This window comes from Gavia stellata, chromosome 8 (assembly GCF_030936135.1).
Source record: "Gavia stellata isolate bGavSte3 chromosome 8, bGavSte3.hap2, whole genome shotgun sequence".
NCBI classification, from domain to species: Eukaryota; Metazoa; Chordata; class Aves; order Gaviiformes; family Gaviidae; genus Gavia; species Gavia stellata.
The window spans coordinates 29,587,875-29,600,590 of NC_082601.1; the positions used below are offsets into that span (position 1 = coordinate 29,587,875).

At 40.0% G+C, this 12,716-nt stretch overlaps 1 protein-coding gene across 1 annotated transcript in view; it reads left to right on the plus strand.

The window, feature by feature from the left end:
* The window catches only part of PARD3B (par-3 family cell polarity regulator beta), a 427,904-nt gene that overhangs the window by 369,894 nt on the left and 45,294 nt on the right, over window positions 1-12,716 (plus strand). Inside the window, exon 21 of the mRNA XM_059820147.1 lies at window positions 5,602-5,737. Within this exon, the coding sequence (XP_059676130.1) occupies window positions 5,602-5,737 (136 nt within the window). The remainder of the gene's footprint in view (window positions 1-5,601; window positions 5,738-12,716) is intronic.

The window sequence follows — 12,716 nt, forward strand, 5'->3', positions numbered from 1 at the left end:
CTCCATTGATAAAGATGGTAATTGTGTATACATAGGGTATATTCCTGCCCAGAGCAAGAAAGCAAGTGTTATGGAGACCAATAAAACCATTTGCATGGTTCCAGCAGCTAGAAAGACATCGTTCTTTAATTGGGTCCTCAGCGTGGGGTGTGTATAGCCAAAACCCAAGCTGATTCTGGCTGAACATCAGAGATTATTCTTGAGCCTGCAAGGCAACATCAGTGGTGTCAACAAGGTATTTCTGACAAGTCTTTCATTGCAGTATCATTCATTTCCTCAAGTGCATATGGAAACAACAAAAGTTCCTTTCTTCCTAAACTCTCCTTCTCTTGGTGGTTGACAAAGATGAAAGCTGAAATATTGTAGAATTATGTTCTTATCATTTATTTTCTTTTTATCACTTCCTACCATTCTTTTTATTCCCTCTTACTATTGAGGTTGCAGAAATATCTTCATAAGCAATGTAATACTTCAGTGTAGAAAGACAAGGGCTGGAACTGAGAGAGTAACGTACTCAAGTATTTATTTGTTATAACTTCAAAATGAAAGTTTTATCCTAAGTGAAAGATACTCTTACATGCTCTGTTGGACTCACTTATACTGTATATCTTTGCAGACCACTGTGTTCCTTTCAGTATATAAAATTAGTTTTGTTTTATAGTAGATTGTGAATGGAAGATTGTCCGGTCTCTTGAGTCTGTGAATCACGTTTTTGTCTTGCATTTGTTTGTTAATGGAAAATTCACTAAAACAATCATTTTTTCTTTTTCTTTTCTTTTTTTTTTTAACTTGGAAGCACCAGTTGTTTGTCTAGAGGCTGAGAGTCAGCTGGGTGAAATCAGCGTTTGAAAGAAGTGGCTGGCAAAAAAGCCCTGTGCAGTATTAATGTGTTTAGGAAAACCACTGGAAACAAAATGTTTATTGCCTCTTTAAATGTATGTTTACATACAGCTTTAAGTGATTCATCTTACTCTGTAGGTGCAATGGTTGTTTCTAATTTTGTATTATCTAGAGAGCTGCAATGAGAAGTCACTAATTTAAAAAATGACATTTTTAATCTGAATGATTGAAATCCAGATTAGCAACTCAGAGGAAGAACAGAGGGGAGATTTTATTGTGCAAAACCCGAGCCATATGTGTTAAATACTGATGATGATGTTTTGATTCTTTGAAAAAAATAACTTGTCTGTCATATTGGGTATATAATGTTATTGCTATGGTGCGTATTCATCTATCTCTTCAGAGATGATGGGATGAAATTCACAGTCATATTTTACATAACGATAGAGAGAGCTTGAAGCTAAGTCCGTGCCAAATTATGGGTTCCTTTTTGTTTTGAGATGCCTATTCCAACTGTATCAGTTGAGTGGCTGTTTTGTAGCAGGTCCCTTTGCAGTCGCAGTGGGCAAGGTGGATCCTCTATAGTGCCACTGACAGATTCAGGCACAGGGCAGAAGATGGTGATTCCTGGCGATTGTTTATCTAGTCGGTAGTGCAGCCCAGCAGCGTGGGTTAGAACGATCGCACAGACTGATTTTTTTCTTTCTCCCAGGCCAGAAGAAAGCCTTGGTTTGTAAGGATTGTATCTAGCAAAACTACAGAGTGGCTGCCAGGAATGTGCTTTTTGCTCTTTGAATGTTCATATAAGATTTTTTTTTTTTCTATTTCCAAAAAAAATCCTTGCAGTGTGTGCTGCTTATTTGAAGAGCTGTTGAACTTCTCTTAAGATGGTGGCGTGGGATTTTGGACAGGTTTTGTTACTGTTGTTTGAAGTCAGCATCTGAATCTTCGCTAAACTCTGTGAAGTTTCTCAGAGATTTTTTTCCCCCACCTAGACGTTATTTAAAACCTCCAAAAAAATGTTCAGGTTCTATCCTAGTATCAGCTGCTTCTGAATCAGTCTCCTTACATGTAGCACAACTTTAGGAAATTGTTCTGAAATCAGTCGCAAAATGCGGAATGGATGGTTCTTACACAGTCTAAGTCCATGGGTAGCTTAAATGTTAGAGCCTGGGAAAACGTGGTGGTGGAGGGGAACGACTAACGTGTGGTTGCACAGTTAACGTGTAGCGCAGGGAGCCATGTCAGGGAAGAGAGCTCTGCACAAAATTGTAGATGTGATGAGGACTGCAATATTGATATCTCCTCAAGGAGGGAGCACTACATTAAATGTAAAGCTACTGTAAAAGAAATCTGTCTGCTGTACTTACTACAGGCTTGATGAAAAGCTTCAGTAAGTCTCCTTAATATAAATTGACTTTGATTAGAGTATTGTTTTTGTATTTCTTCTGTAAGTTCAGGTTCCTTTTCAGTATGAATAGACATGCATCCGAAATATTTGAACTGGTATTTATCTGCTGTTTGCCTGTCTGAGAACTGCTATCTGATCAAACCAATATTTTTTAATTATGTATTTATAGGCAGATGGGAGAATAGTTTACAGTCAATGTATGATCTTCTCTGCAAATCTTGGAAAATTGTGGTTTTTTTTTTAATATTGCCTTATCAGTTTCTTTTTTTTATTACTGATGACTTCATTCTGTTTGAATTCAATGCTTCAGTTTCTTTGGGGTAAACTAATAGATTATGTATGCGATATTTGCACAGTGCTGATTGAATTCATCTGGTGAGTTTGAATGTGGTTCATATATTCACATAATTGTCAGGAGCCAACTTTAAATTCAGAACTGTTTCATGAGCATTGCACAGGGCATCATATTCGTCTCACATTACTCAGGAGTGAGTAAAACTTTCATGGTAAGCTAGATATGCAGCTCTTTCAAAAGCCAATGTCTTTTATATTTGTGCCTATAAACAGTGATGGAGGGAAGAAAAAAGAGAGCTGTGGAACTTCAGCTGTTTCCTGAAAAAAATGAAGCTAATGTACTGACCGACCCTCATCCAACCTGTTCCCCCCACCTTGCTTACAAATTCTTGGCCATTTTTGACCAGACTTGACAGGTGATTTGGTGTTCAAAAGATACTGGATCACTAAGTTGCATGAAAATAAGCAGCCTGCTAGAGAGACCCAGATGAATGCCCTTGCTGGGGAGAAATGCTGCAGTGTGAACTCAGTCCCATTATCGGACACCAGAGAACCCACAGGAGAGAAGCACAGGAAATCAGACTTCATGGAACTGCTAATTTCCTCAGAGATTATGCTTGTGTTTTCACACTAATGCAGATGGGTAACTTTCCATGTGCTGCTATCTTTCATTCAAACGTTCCTACTCATTCGCATGGTTAGGGTTTGTACTTTAATACGGTATGGCAGAGGTTCGCCAAAGAAAAAGCTGTCAGGCCCAGTCTTTTAATATATATAATCAGCTTGATCTCTGCAGCACCTATTTCTACTTGCTGGCTGGCTGGGTTTAAGCAGAAGGAAGTTCACCTACAGGAGATCTGCAGTAAATGGAGCACAGGCTGCTGTTACTGCCTCTTAGCATATAAATCTCAGATTTCATTTCAAAAAAGAAAAAAAAAACTGTATGGCATTTTCAGATTACCTCTTCAGCCAAAATACCTGGAGGTAGAAAGTGGGTATGTGGCCATTGGGCCACTGGTGGCAGGTGCTAATACAGTTTGTAAAGAGCTGCAGGGAGAGATCGGCTGGGATCAGACTAGACCCGTTGCCTGTATTTCAGCGTTTCCCTCCCCTAGCTAGTGCTGCTTTGGGTAATGATGTTGGCAAAGCAACAGGGACAACACTTTGGCCCTTATCTGTATGTTAGCAGCCCTAATTAAATGCTTTATCTGTACTCACAAGTAAAGTCAGGGGATTTCGCAGGTATTGTATTGCTGATGAGCTGTGGACCCAGCTTCACTGTTCTAAGTGATAGCTCCCATTAGCTAGTCCTCAATTCCAGTGTTTTGCAAACTGGAAATGGTTCTCCACTATTTGACAAGAATTCATGCAGGGAACAGAGGCATTTATTTGTGGAAGGAGTCAAGAAGAAAAGGGAATGTACTTTTTTTTTCTCAATAGTCCAGTTTTGCAAGCTTTCTGCTCTGTCTTGGCAGATCATGAGAAAAATTTCATATGCTCTGGAAGAGTTCGGTAAGTCAGCCAGAGAAGCTTGAAACCTCTGGGACTTTGTAGAGTAGAGGGGCTGGATAATTTAGGATCCAGGGAAGGCAAGTAATTTAAGTGTTTGATTTTTCATGGAAACATAGCGATGCTGCAAGTAAACATTTCCAATCCTGGCTGCATATTCAGTTGTATTTGCACCCTATGTGGAATTTCCCTTTGTTGGTAATTGATTTCCAACAAATCTAGATTGCTATTAGATACTAGAAACTACTTATTATTGAACTGATGTGTTTATGTCCAATCTTTCGTATATGCTTTCCAAATTCAGTTTGCAATGCAAATCCTATTAAAAGGCTTCCCTAGATTCTGGCATACTCATAGTGGAGTGCAGTGTGACAAGGTGCTCCACAGAGTCTGTGCTCATGTGAATAAATCTGTATCTCTATAGCCCATTGTTGGTGAGGCAGAGTTAAGGTTGCAGATTAGGAGAATATATGATGATGTGCTGCAGTAACAATGGTCTGAGTTTAGGAGTGGCCACAAATAAATTCTATGACAATTCCCTGTGAATGCCGGTAAATGCTACTGAGCCGTACAGTCAGTATTCACCCCAGTGCTGACTAGAGCAGGGCTGGAAATAGCTGCGGGAAACTTTCAATTTATTCATTTTCAGTGTGGCTGTACTTTTTTTAATTCTTAGGCACTTTCAGGATTTTTTTATATTTTTTTAATCTTTCCAGGTATAGCTTGAGCTTCCACAGTTGTACAAGTCCAGCTGTAAGGTTTTTGGAAGGCTCACCAGGGCCAAAATCTGCAAAGACAGGCATGTGTTTAACTTGACAAACTAAGCAACTAACTCCACTAGCTTCACCACAGCAGTTTACAGTGTATGCAGTTCAGCATACAAGTAAGTCTTTGTGGATTACTAAGTGGATTACTGTTTAATTACCACTTTTAAAAATGGTGGCAAGATTTAATAGTGTGCTTTCCCATCTCTCTTGCCTCCCCTGTATTTTCATGGCTTGTGTTTTAGTTCTTTGTATAATTGAGAGGGAGGTTGTTTTTATGAGATAAAACTTTCTGTGCTTCTCTGTGAATATAGTCTATTCTTTACCTTGAACAAATGTAATTTTAGGGAAATTCCACATTTAGCATGGGAGCAAAAGGAAACATTTTTCTGGCAGCTTATCATCATTATCATTATTATTATTAAAATATGATAGCCATTTATAGCTGCTCATAGGAATGTTAAAAGTTTCCTTGTGCTCCCGCATCTGTCTGCATCCATCTGTTGTCTCTTGTCTTGTACAGGAATTGTGAAGTTCTTTGGACAGGGACAGCCTTTTTTAAAAATGTGGATTAAGTTCACAATTAGCAGCTTTATTAATACAAGAAAGCAAAAATAAGGGTGATATGGGCCAGTGGGTACTATGCAAGTCAGGAGAATCAAGTGCTCATAATCCATTTGTCTCAGGTGTGGCAATTCTGTGTGTATGCTCACGTGGGTACCTGGTAAGTGTTAGATATGTGTGTACATAGGAGTTTTATTTAGTATTTTTTATTTTTCTCAGTGGCTGCGCAGGTGGTGGGAATGCTGATCGTATCCAGAAGTTACGGAAGGAGTACCATCAGGCCAGGCGAGAAGGCTTACCTTTCTATGAGGATGACGAAGGAAGAACACAGCCATCTGACTATGACCAGTGTTGGGTAGGTCCACAATGTGATGCAAAGTGCTTTTGCAGCCTTCAGGGTTAGCAGAAGGTGCTGATTTCTTTGTATTTTCCAGAAATCCTGTGTCAGCTTAACATGAATTTGAGGGGGGGTGTAAAAATGGAGAAATCCTTAATGCCAGACCACCAAAGAAAACATTAGTAGCATGAAAACTTGGCTTAAAAATAACTTGTCTGTTCGCTGTGTTTGATTTAGGCCCAGGTTTCCTCTCTTTAGGCCCAAGATACGCAGTCATTGCCAAACTTTGTCACATGTGGTAGCATCAAGGCTTTTCAGCAGGATTTATGGTACTCAGGCAGTTCATCCAGTGATTCCCTGGGTTAACAAGAGTGTTAGAAGAGCAGACTCTCACTATGCTTAGCAGCAAAGTGAGAGGGAGGAAATAGAGGCATGTCTGCTGCTGCCCTTCCTTCTCTATACTAAACAGTAGCAATCTGGCCACAATACATCCTCACTAGCTTTTATAAAGTGAAAAATGGAATAATTTGCTCCTCTCCCATCAAAGGATCTTACACAGAGATGTATTATCTACCCCACTACTGAAGAGTAACCTGTGGTAGAACGAGAGATTAAATCAAGAGTGACGGATTTTTGAATGCGTAAATAAACGCAACAGCTATAGTCTGTGGGATCACAACTGTGGCACTCGAGCTCCACCTGAGCAGGTTTCAGAGTTGGACTCTGTCTCTTTAGAAGTAATTATAATCAACAAGCATTCAAAAATGTAACTTTGATAAGATGCAATTTATGCTAAATTTGAAATTTTAGTTTAAAAAGAGACAGAATTATATTAAAATCTTAAGAATCTAAATACACCTGAAGTTTGAACTAACATTGTTGGTTTAATGTCCTCCAAACTATCAGTGTGAATGCTGTAGTGAAATCTTCAGTGATTGGGGTTGTAGTCCAAAAAAATCCTATGTGAGACTAGACTTTATTGCAATCACAGAAAGATAGAGTTGAAAGGGGTGTTTTTACATAAATTATCATCTATATTTGTTCATTAACCCAAAAAATGTTGTTGTATATATTACTTTGATTTAGTTACCAAAGTGTCACCTTCAGCAAAATAATTCTTTCCTTAGAGCAGTTAACTTTAATCTACTGCCTTAAATTTTGTGACCCAAATTTGGGAATCTGTGTAGCTGCCATTCTTCTTCTGAATAGCTTTTGTAAACTGAAATGAGAGTATGCATCAAATGTGTCTTTCTTTTGAAATTGTATGACATGTTAAGTGTTCTGACAAAGGTCCCAGACTGGGCCAGTGGTACCTCTTCAGCAGCCTGAGGATTTCTACTTCTTATCTGAAACTGATAAAGCTTTATTAATCCTCAGAGGAGGTTGGGGTTTATGGTCCAGTGTAGTTTCCTAAGATTCACAAAGGTTTCTTCTAGGTAATCCTTTTTAAGCCTTTCCTATTAGGTATAATGCCCAGAGATTACTGATTTCCAAAGCTTTGCTTTTCCTGTGAGGCAAGTTGTCCTTTATCAGAGCACCTGAAAGGGAGCTTTAAGTATCTCAATCTTGAACTGATTAATAATAGTTGCACCAGGATTGTTTCTTTTTGTCCTTCCAATACAGAATATTTTTAAATGTTTTTGTTGGGAGGAATAGCAGTCTGCTCAAAAATCAGAGTTTACCTTGAGGGCTTTAATACTCTGAAGTTTGTTGCTGCAACAGTTCCTCTTGTTGAAGTGGTTTACAAATTTCAGACTTCTGGTCTCTTCACTGCAACAGTATCATCCATTGATCCATACCGCCTTGCTTTCATAGGCACTGTCTTTCAGTCTGGAAAATACTGTGGCCCCAGCTTGCTCTCTTTCGACTCCTGGCTGAAATTTCTACTCTGACATGTAGTTTTACCCTTAAAATACAGATGTTACATCAATCCATTCAGACAGAAAAGAAACAAAACTAGAATCAAATATTAAAAAGAAAACAAATGTGTCAAAGCATCTTGCCAGGAGTGTCCTCAAGATATTTTATAAGCAATGTAGTCTTTCCCACCTCGGGCTGCTGACCCTCAGCAGTACTGTGGTAACACAGATTGAACAACAGCTGATTTTTTTCCACCTTTACTCATCAGTGAAGAGACATGCTGATGACTAATTGCATGATTGTAAATAAATAAAAACTTACTCTAATCTTCAGGATGTCAGGTCTTCCTTTAAAGAGTCGACAGACAGCTGAGGAGGAGGAAAACCTTCTGGTATCAGTTTTCTTCCTTCCCACAGGAGGTTATGGCACCAGGGAAGCTGCAGCTGGAAAGGAGAGGCTGGGTCTCTCTATGTATTTTTAATACTTGATTAGGTTTTTTTATGCTTTTGTCAGTCAGCTGTTTTACCTAAGCCAGCTTTCCTGTAAGATGTCTTTCTAATATACAGCAGCTGCTGTAATCACTTCCCACCATCTCATGAAACGTGCAGATAAGTTGGGAAATAACAGAGGATAATTTGAGAAGACACTATCCTGTCGCAAATCAACAGCCTCAGAAATGGACCCTGGGTCTTGTCCTCCAAAAAAGTATCTGAGAACTCATGAGGCAAATTTCTATCTGATAAAGCTGACATTGACAAGTGGCCTTTAGCTGACACTGTAATGGGACAGAATTTCTAATAGAAGGGGTATTTCTAACAATCTACTTTTTTTTTTAAAGTGGGATAAATCAAGTTAAAGTGCAGAGCCGACTGAAAAGCTAGCATTGTAAGGGAAAATGATCTCATGACAGGCAATTGGGATCCATAAATGTTTTAAAAATAAGGTCAAAAATTCATTTTAAATAGGCCTGCTATTCTCTCATCATCCATTCCTCCCCCTGCATCCATTTTCCAATTCTCCTCTGTTCTTCTCATCTGTTGCTGGATGAATTTTTTGCTCTCTTGCGCCTTCATTCTGGTCTCCCTTCCCCGCAGTCTGTTCTTTTTCTTTTTGTAAGTAACTGAATAATTCAGTTTAGTGTGTCTCTATAAACAGCACTGTCTGTGCTATAGAGCCAGATCCTTTGAAATTCTTTTCCAGGTCCTTCGTGCTTTGGTTTGTTGTTGAGTTTTGCATCCTTTGGACTCCTCCCTGCCCCCGCCATCCCCCTTTCAGGTTTACAACTGGGATAAATCATAAGCCAAATTCTATAGGGTGGATCACAAGGCTTAAAGTAAACCTCAGCTAGTTAACCAAAGGACAGGCTGATGCTAAGTATAAATATTGTCTAGGAAAATGAACAATTGTTGTCAGTGTAATGTGAGATTACCCTAAAATTTTCTGACATCTAGGGTGTATTGGGAAGTATGAGCGCAAGACAGAGTTTAGGCATGTCTATGCGTACTCATGTCTTAGTGGGACATCAGATAGTAAAAGCGCTTATGAACATATCCTATGCAAACCTAATCTGGGTCTACAGAAAGAGGAATAATATGTTTATGTAGTATTATCATACACTGCAGTATCAGTCAAAACCTGAGAGGACTATGTAAGCAATAAGCTGCAAGAACTTAGTTTCCCTAGGAGTTGGAGGGCTTTTTCATGGGGCACTCCTTTTCAGGGCTTTAGAGTCACAGACTAATAACAGATCATGAGAAAAAGAGAAGGAGCTGTCAAGACAAAGCCATAAAGTTAGCATCTGCACTTGTATTTAGGGGCATTTAAATAATGAGGAATTAATCATCTATTTGAGGATTTACTTGGGTTGTCTTACAGACTTCGTACAAATCCAGTTACTTAAAACATCAATTCTTTCCTTCAGGGTGGCAATAAATCCTTGAAACGTTATCTTTTTTAATGTGTGTTCAAGGAGTGCATGTAACACCGGCCCCACTGCAAATAGTTCTTCACCTGTTAGTAACAATATCAGCTTCACTGTACCAAACCTTATGTTAAGTTCTCCTAAAAGCCATTTTCTTATTTGCAGATGAGATTTGCAAGCTGATAAATAACTTAAAAATATAAGAAAACCTGTCTCTGGATAATAGCTGTGAACATTTTGATTGAAACAAATCTGTAATGTACTGAGTTTTGTCAGTTCCCAGCTGAGAGTGTGAAAGAAGAATCATGCCTGTCTGTGTTAAAGGCCAAGTACTTTATTGTGTGCCTGGCAGGGGTCCAAGCCTAAAAATCAACCAGAACAAAAAAACGAGCATTAAGAACTGCATTATTTTTCCATAATGTGTCAAAGGGTTCTACACTTGCTTCAGGATGAAAAAAGGAGCTGTTTGTACTTTTCATGATCAATTAATTCCAGGTTCAGGATGTTGCATTTTGAATAGGTTAGGTTCCCAAAACACACAGACGTTTGTGTTGGACCATGGTTAGAAACCAAAATTCCAACTTCTAGAATAATAACATTCCTGTCTTCTAGTGCAATGGGAGAAGCTGACAATTTTATGTACTATGTGAAACCATATAGCAGAAACTGCTATGAATTCCAGACTGAGCCCACGGACTATTAGAAGAAAACATTGAATTTAAAAAAAACAAAAAAAACCATACAGCTGCTTTGAAAACCATGAAGTATTTGTGTCTATGTTATTAAAATATTAATTAAGAGAGTATGTAAAATATTTTATTGGAAGGTATGATTAACTTACCAATCAAGAACTTTTTATGGTCACTGCTTATCTGTGTATAATGAAGGTTTCAGATCAGGGTGTATTCTAAAGAGCTGTTCAAACTAAGTGGAGATATTTTGAAATTTATGGGCTGGCTTTTGTGGGTAAGTTTGGGGGGAAATTATTTTGGAGAAATCCCTGCCAAACCTCATGTGAAAAATAAACTATTCCAAATGGCACATGGAAGGAGAGCCAAATTCAATTCCATTAATACTAGTAATAAAGAGTGACTTCTATAACTTGTTTGGAGTCAGTCCTACTTACACAAAGGTTGAATTTGGCACAGATTATCTGAACCAGAGGGGAGTCTGAAATGCTCACGTCTTCATGCTAACACTATGTACACACGCTTATTTACCAAGGGAAACAGTTCTGGTGCCATATGTCGTCTTATCAAAGCCCACTGGTGCTGTTTATACCCTACAATATTATGTGAATTCCAGAAATACATCATGCCATCTATTCCACAAAGTACCTCATCACACAGCTGCTTTTTGTTGTATTTCAACGCGGGGGGGTGATTCTGAGGAGGACAAACGCTAAGCATTTATTTTACTTCATACAAGTAGTTGGAGGAAATCTGACAAAAACGCGCGGTGCTGCCGGGCTGTGGCCGTCCACGCAGGCTCACAGCACTGAGAGGTTCCACATTAACACATGTGCCAGCGGTCGTGTCCCTTGCAGTTAGGAGAGGTCCTTCTGACGTTGCCCAGACGGACAACTTGAGTGGGGCATCACGGAGATCATGACAGCTGCTGCAGATCGTGTTGATACGATACGAAGGGCCCTAGAGGTTTTCTGTTGTATACATTTTTCCTTATTTGCCAGTGTGTTTAGGGAGGCAAGAAACAACCCTCTAACTGGTAGCTACATTGATGAGGGGAGGTTGTGAATAGCTAATCCATGCTACATGGTATGCCGAACAGTTACTGCGTTTGCGCACACAGGCCGCGGCTCTGCAGCTTATATCCTTTGGGGCACAGCTGAGCGGGCACAGAAATAGCCTTTCCAGAGCTGGGCTGTCATCTGGCTTCACGGCAGTTCTGGGTAGCACGGTAGCTGGGTCTTTGCAATTTGCTTCGGTTTTGGTGAGCTGCTGCCGGTATAGGCTTTAACAGTTTTCTGTCTACTTGTTGCTCACGCCATAGACAGGCTGCGTGGCCGCTTCCCCTGAGGATGTGTGCGCACTCTGTCAAATCTCAGGCCAGCATCACGTGGGGAAGGTGGGAGAGGACTGAGATTTTAACACCAAGCTTTCGCACGTGGGGCTGCTAAAGCTAATGCTTTGCGCTTTGAAACTTCCCTTACCCTCAGTGATACGTGCTTCTCCGTGACAGCTTGGTCCCGACCCCTGGCAAGTCAGTGCCCCACACGCCATAGAATCAAATACAGCTGCTCATGGGTCTGACTGCAAGGCGGGGGGAAGAAGTGGGTTTCCTTTCAAAATTGACCTCGTCTTCCTCAGGCCATTAGTAAGAGGCCTGCTTCAACTTCTGGAAAGGGGCCCCGGTTACAGCAATGCTCATTTTTTAATCACAAGACAAGTCTGTAATGCCATTGAAATCCATGTCTGAAGCTAAGCGTGCGCTTAGGTATTTGTTAGATCAGGCCTGATAGCAGGCCTCAAACTTGACCCCTTCTTAGGCACAAGCTTTTGCCTTTGCTGCCAGGTATCTGCTGCGTTTGTCAAACGGATGCTGACACAGTTGACTTCTTACTGAAATCTCACAGCTTAATCTCCCTGGGTTATGTTCTTGTTCAGTGTGTTGCTGATTAAAAAGAAATCTCTTCCCTAAGAAATACTGATGAGCCAAAGAGGTGCCTAGCTACTGTTGTCCCAGACAGCACCCTGCTTCCTAAAGATGCTGGTCACTGTCCAGCTCTGTCTGCTAGGGATAACATCCCACTAAAACAGATAGCAGTTTTGACAAAGGACTGCAGAATTTGTCCATTTAACATAATGGAAAGCAGAATGACCTCAGTGAGGCAAACGGCAATGGTTGCCCAGAATGTGCAGAACAGGGTCGAGCTTGAAAGAAGCTGGGTCAAGCAATACAACTGTGTCATTGAGGCTGTTAGAGAGTACAGATCTTTTATTTGTTATAGCTAAGTATGTGACAGAAGCCAACTGAAATAATGGACTTTTGATTACTTTTGATTTCTGGATTGAGTTCTTCTATTGTATATCTATGCAGCACTTCTCATTATTGCAGCACAAGATCTGAGGTGGAGGCCTTGGGTCTTCTTGAGTTTTGCTGAAGTTCCTCACTGCAAAATGCATTAGCAGAACTGCTTGTTAAATTCATCCTAGGCGCAGTTTCAGCAGTCAGGGTGTCAGTGCTCTGGCTACATTG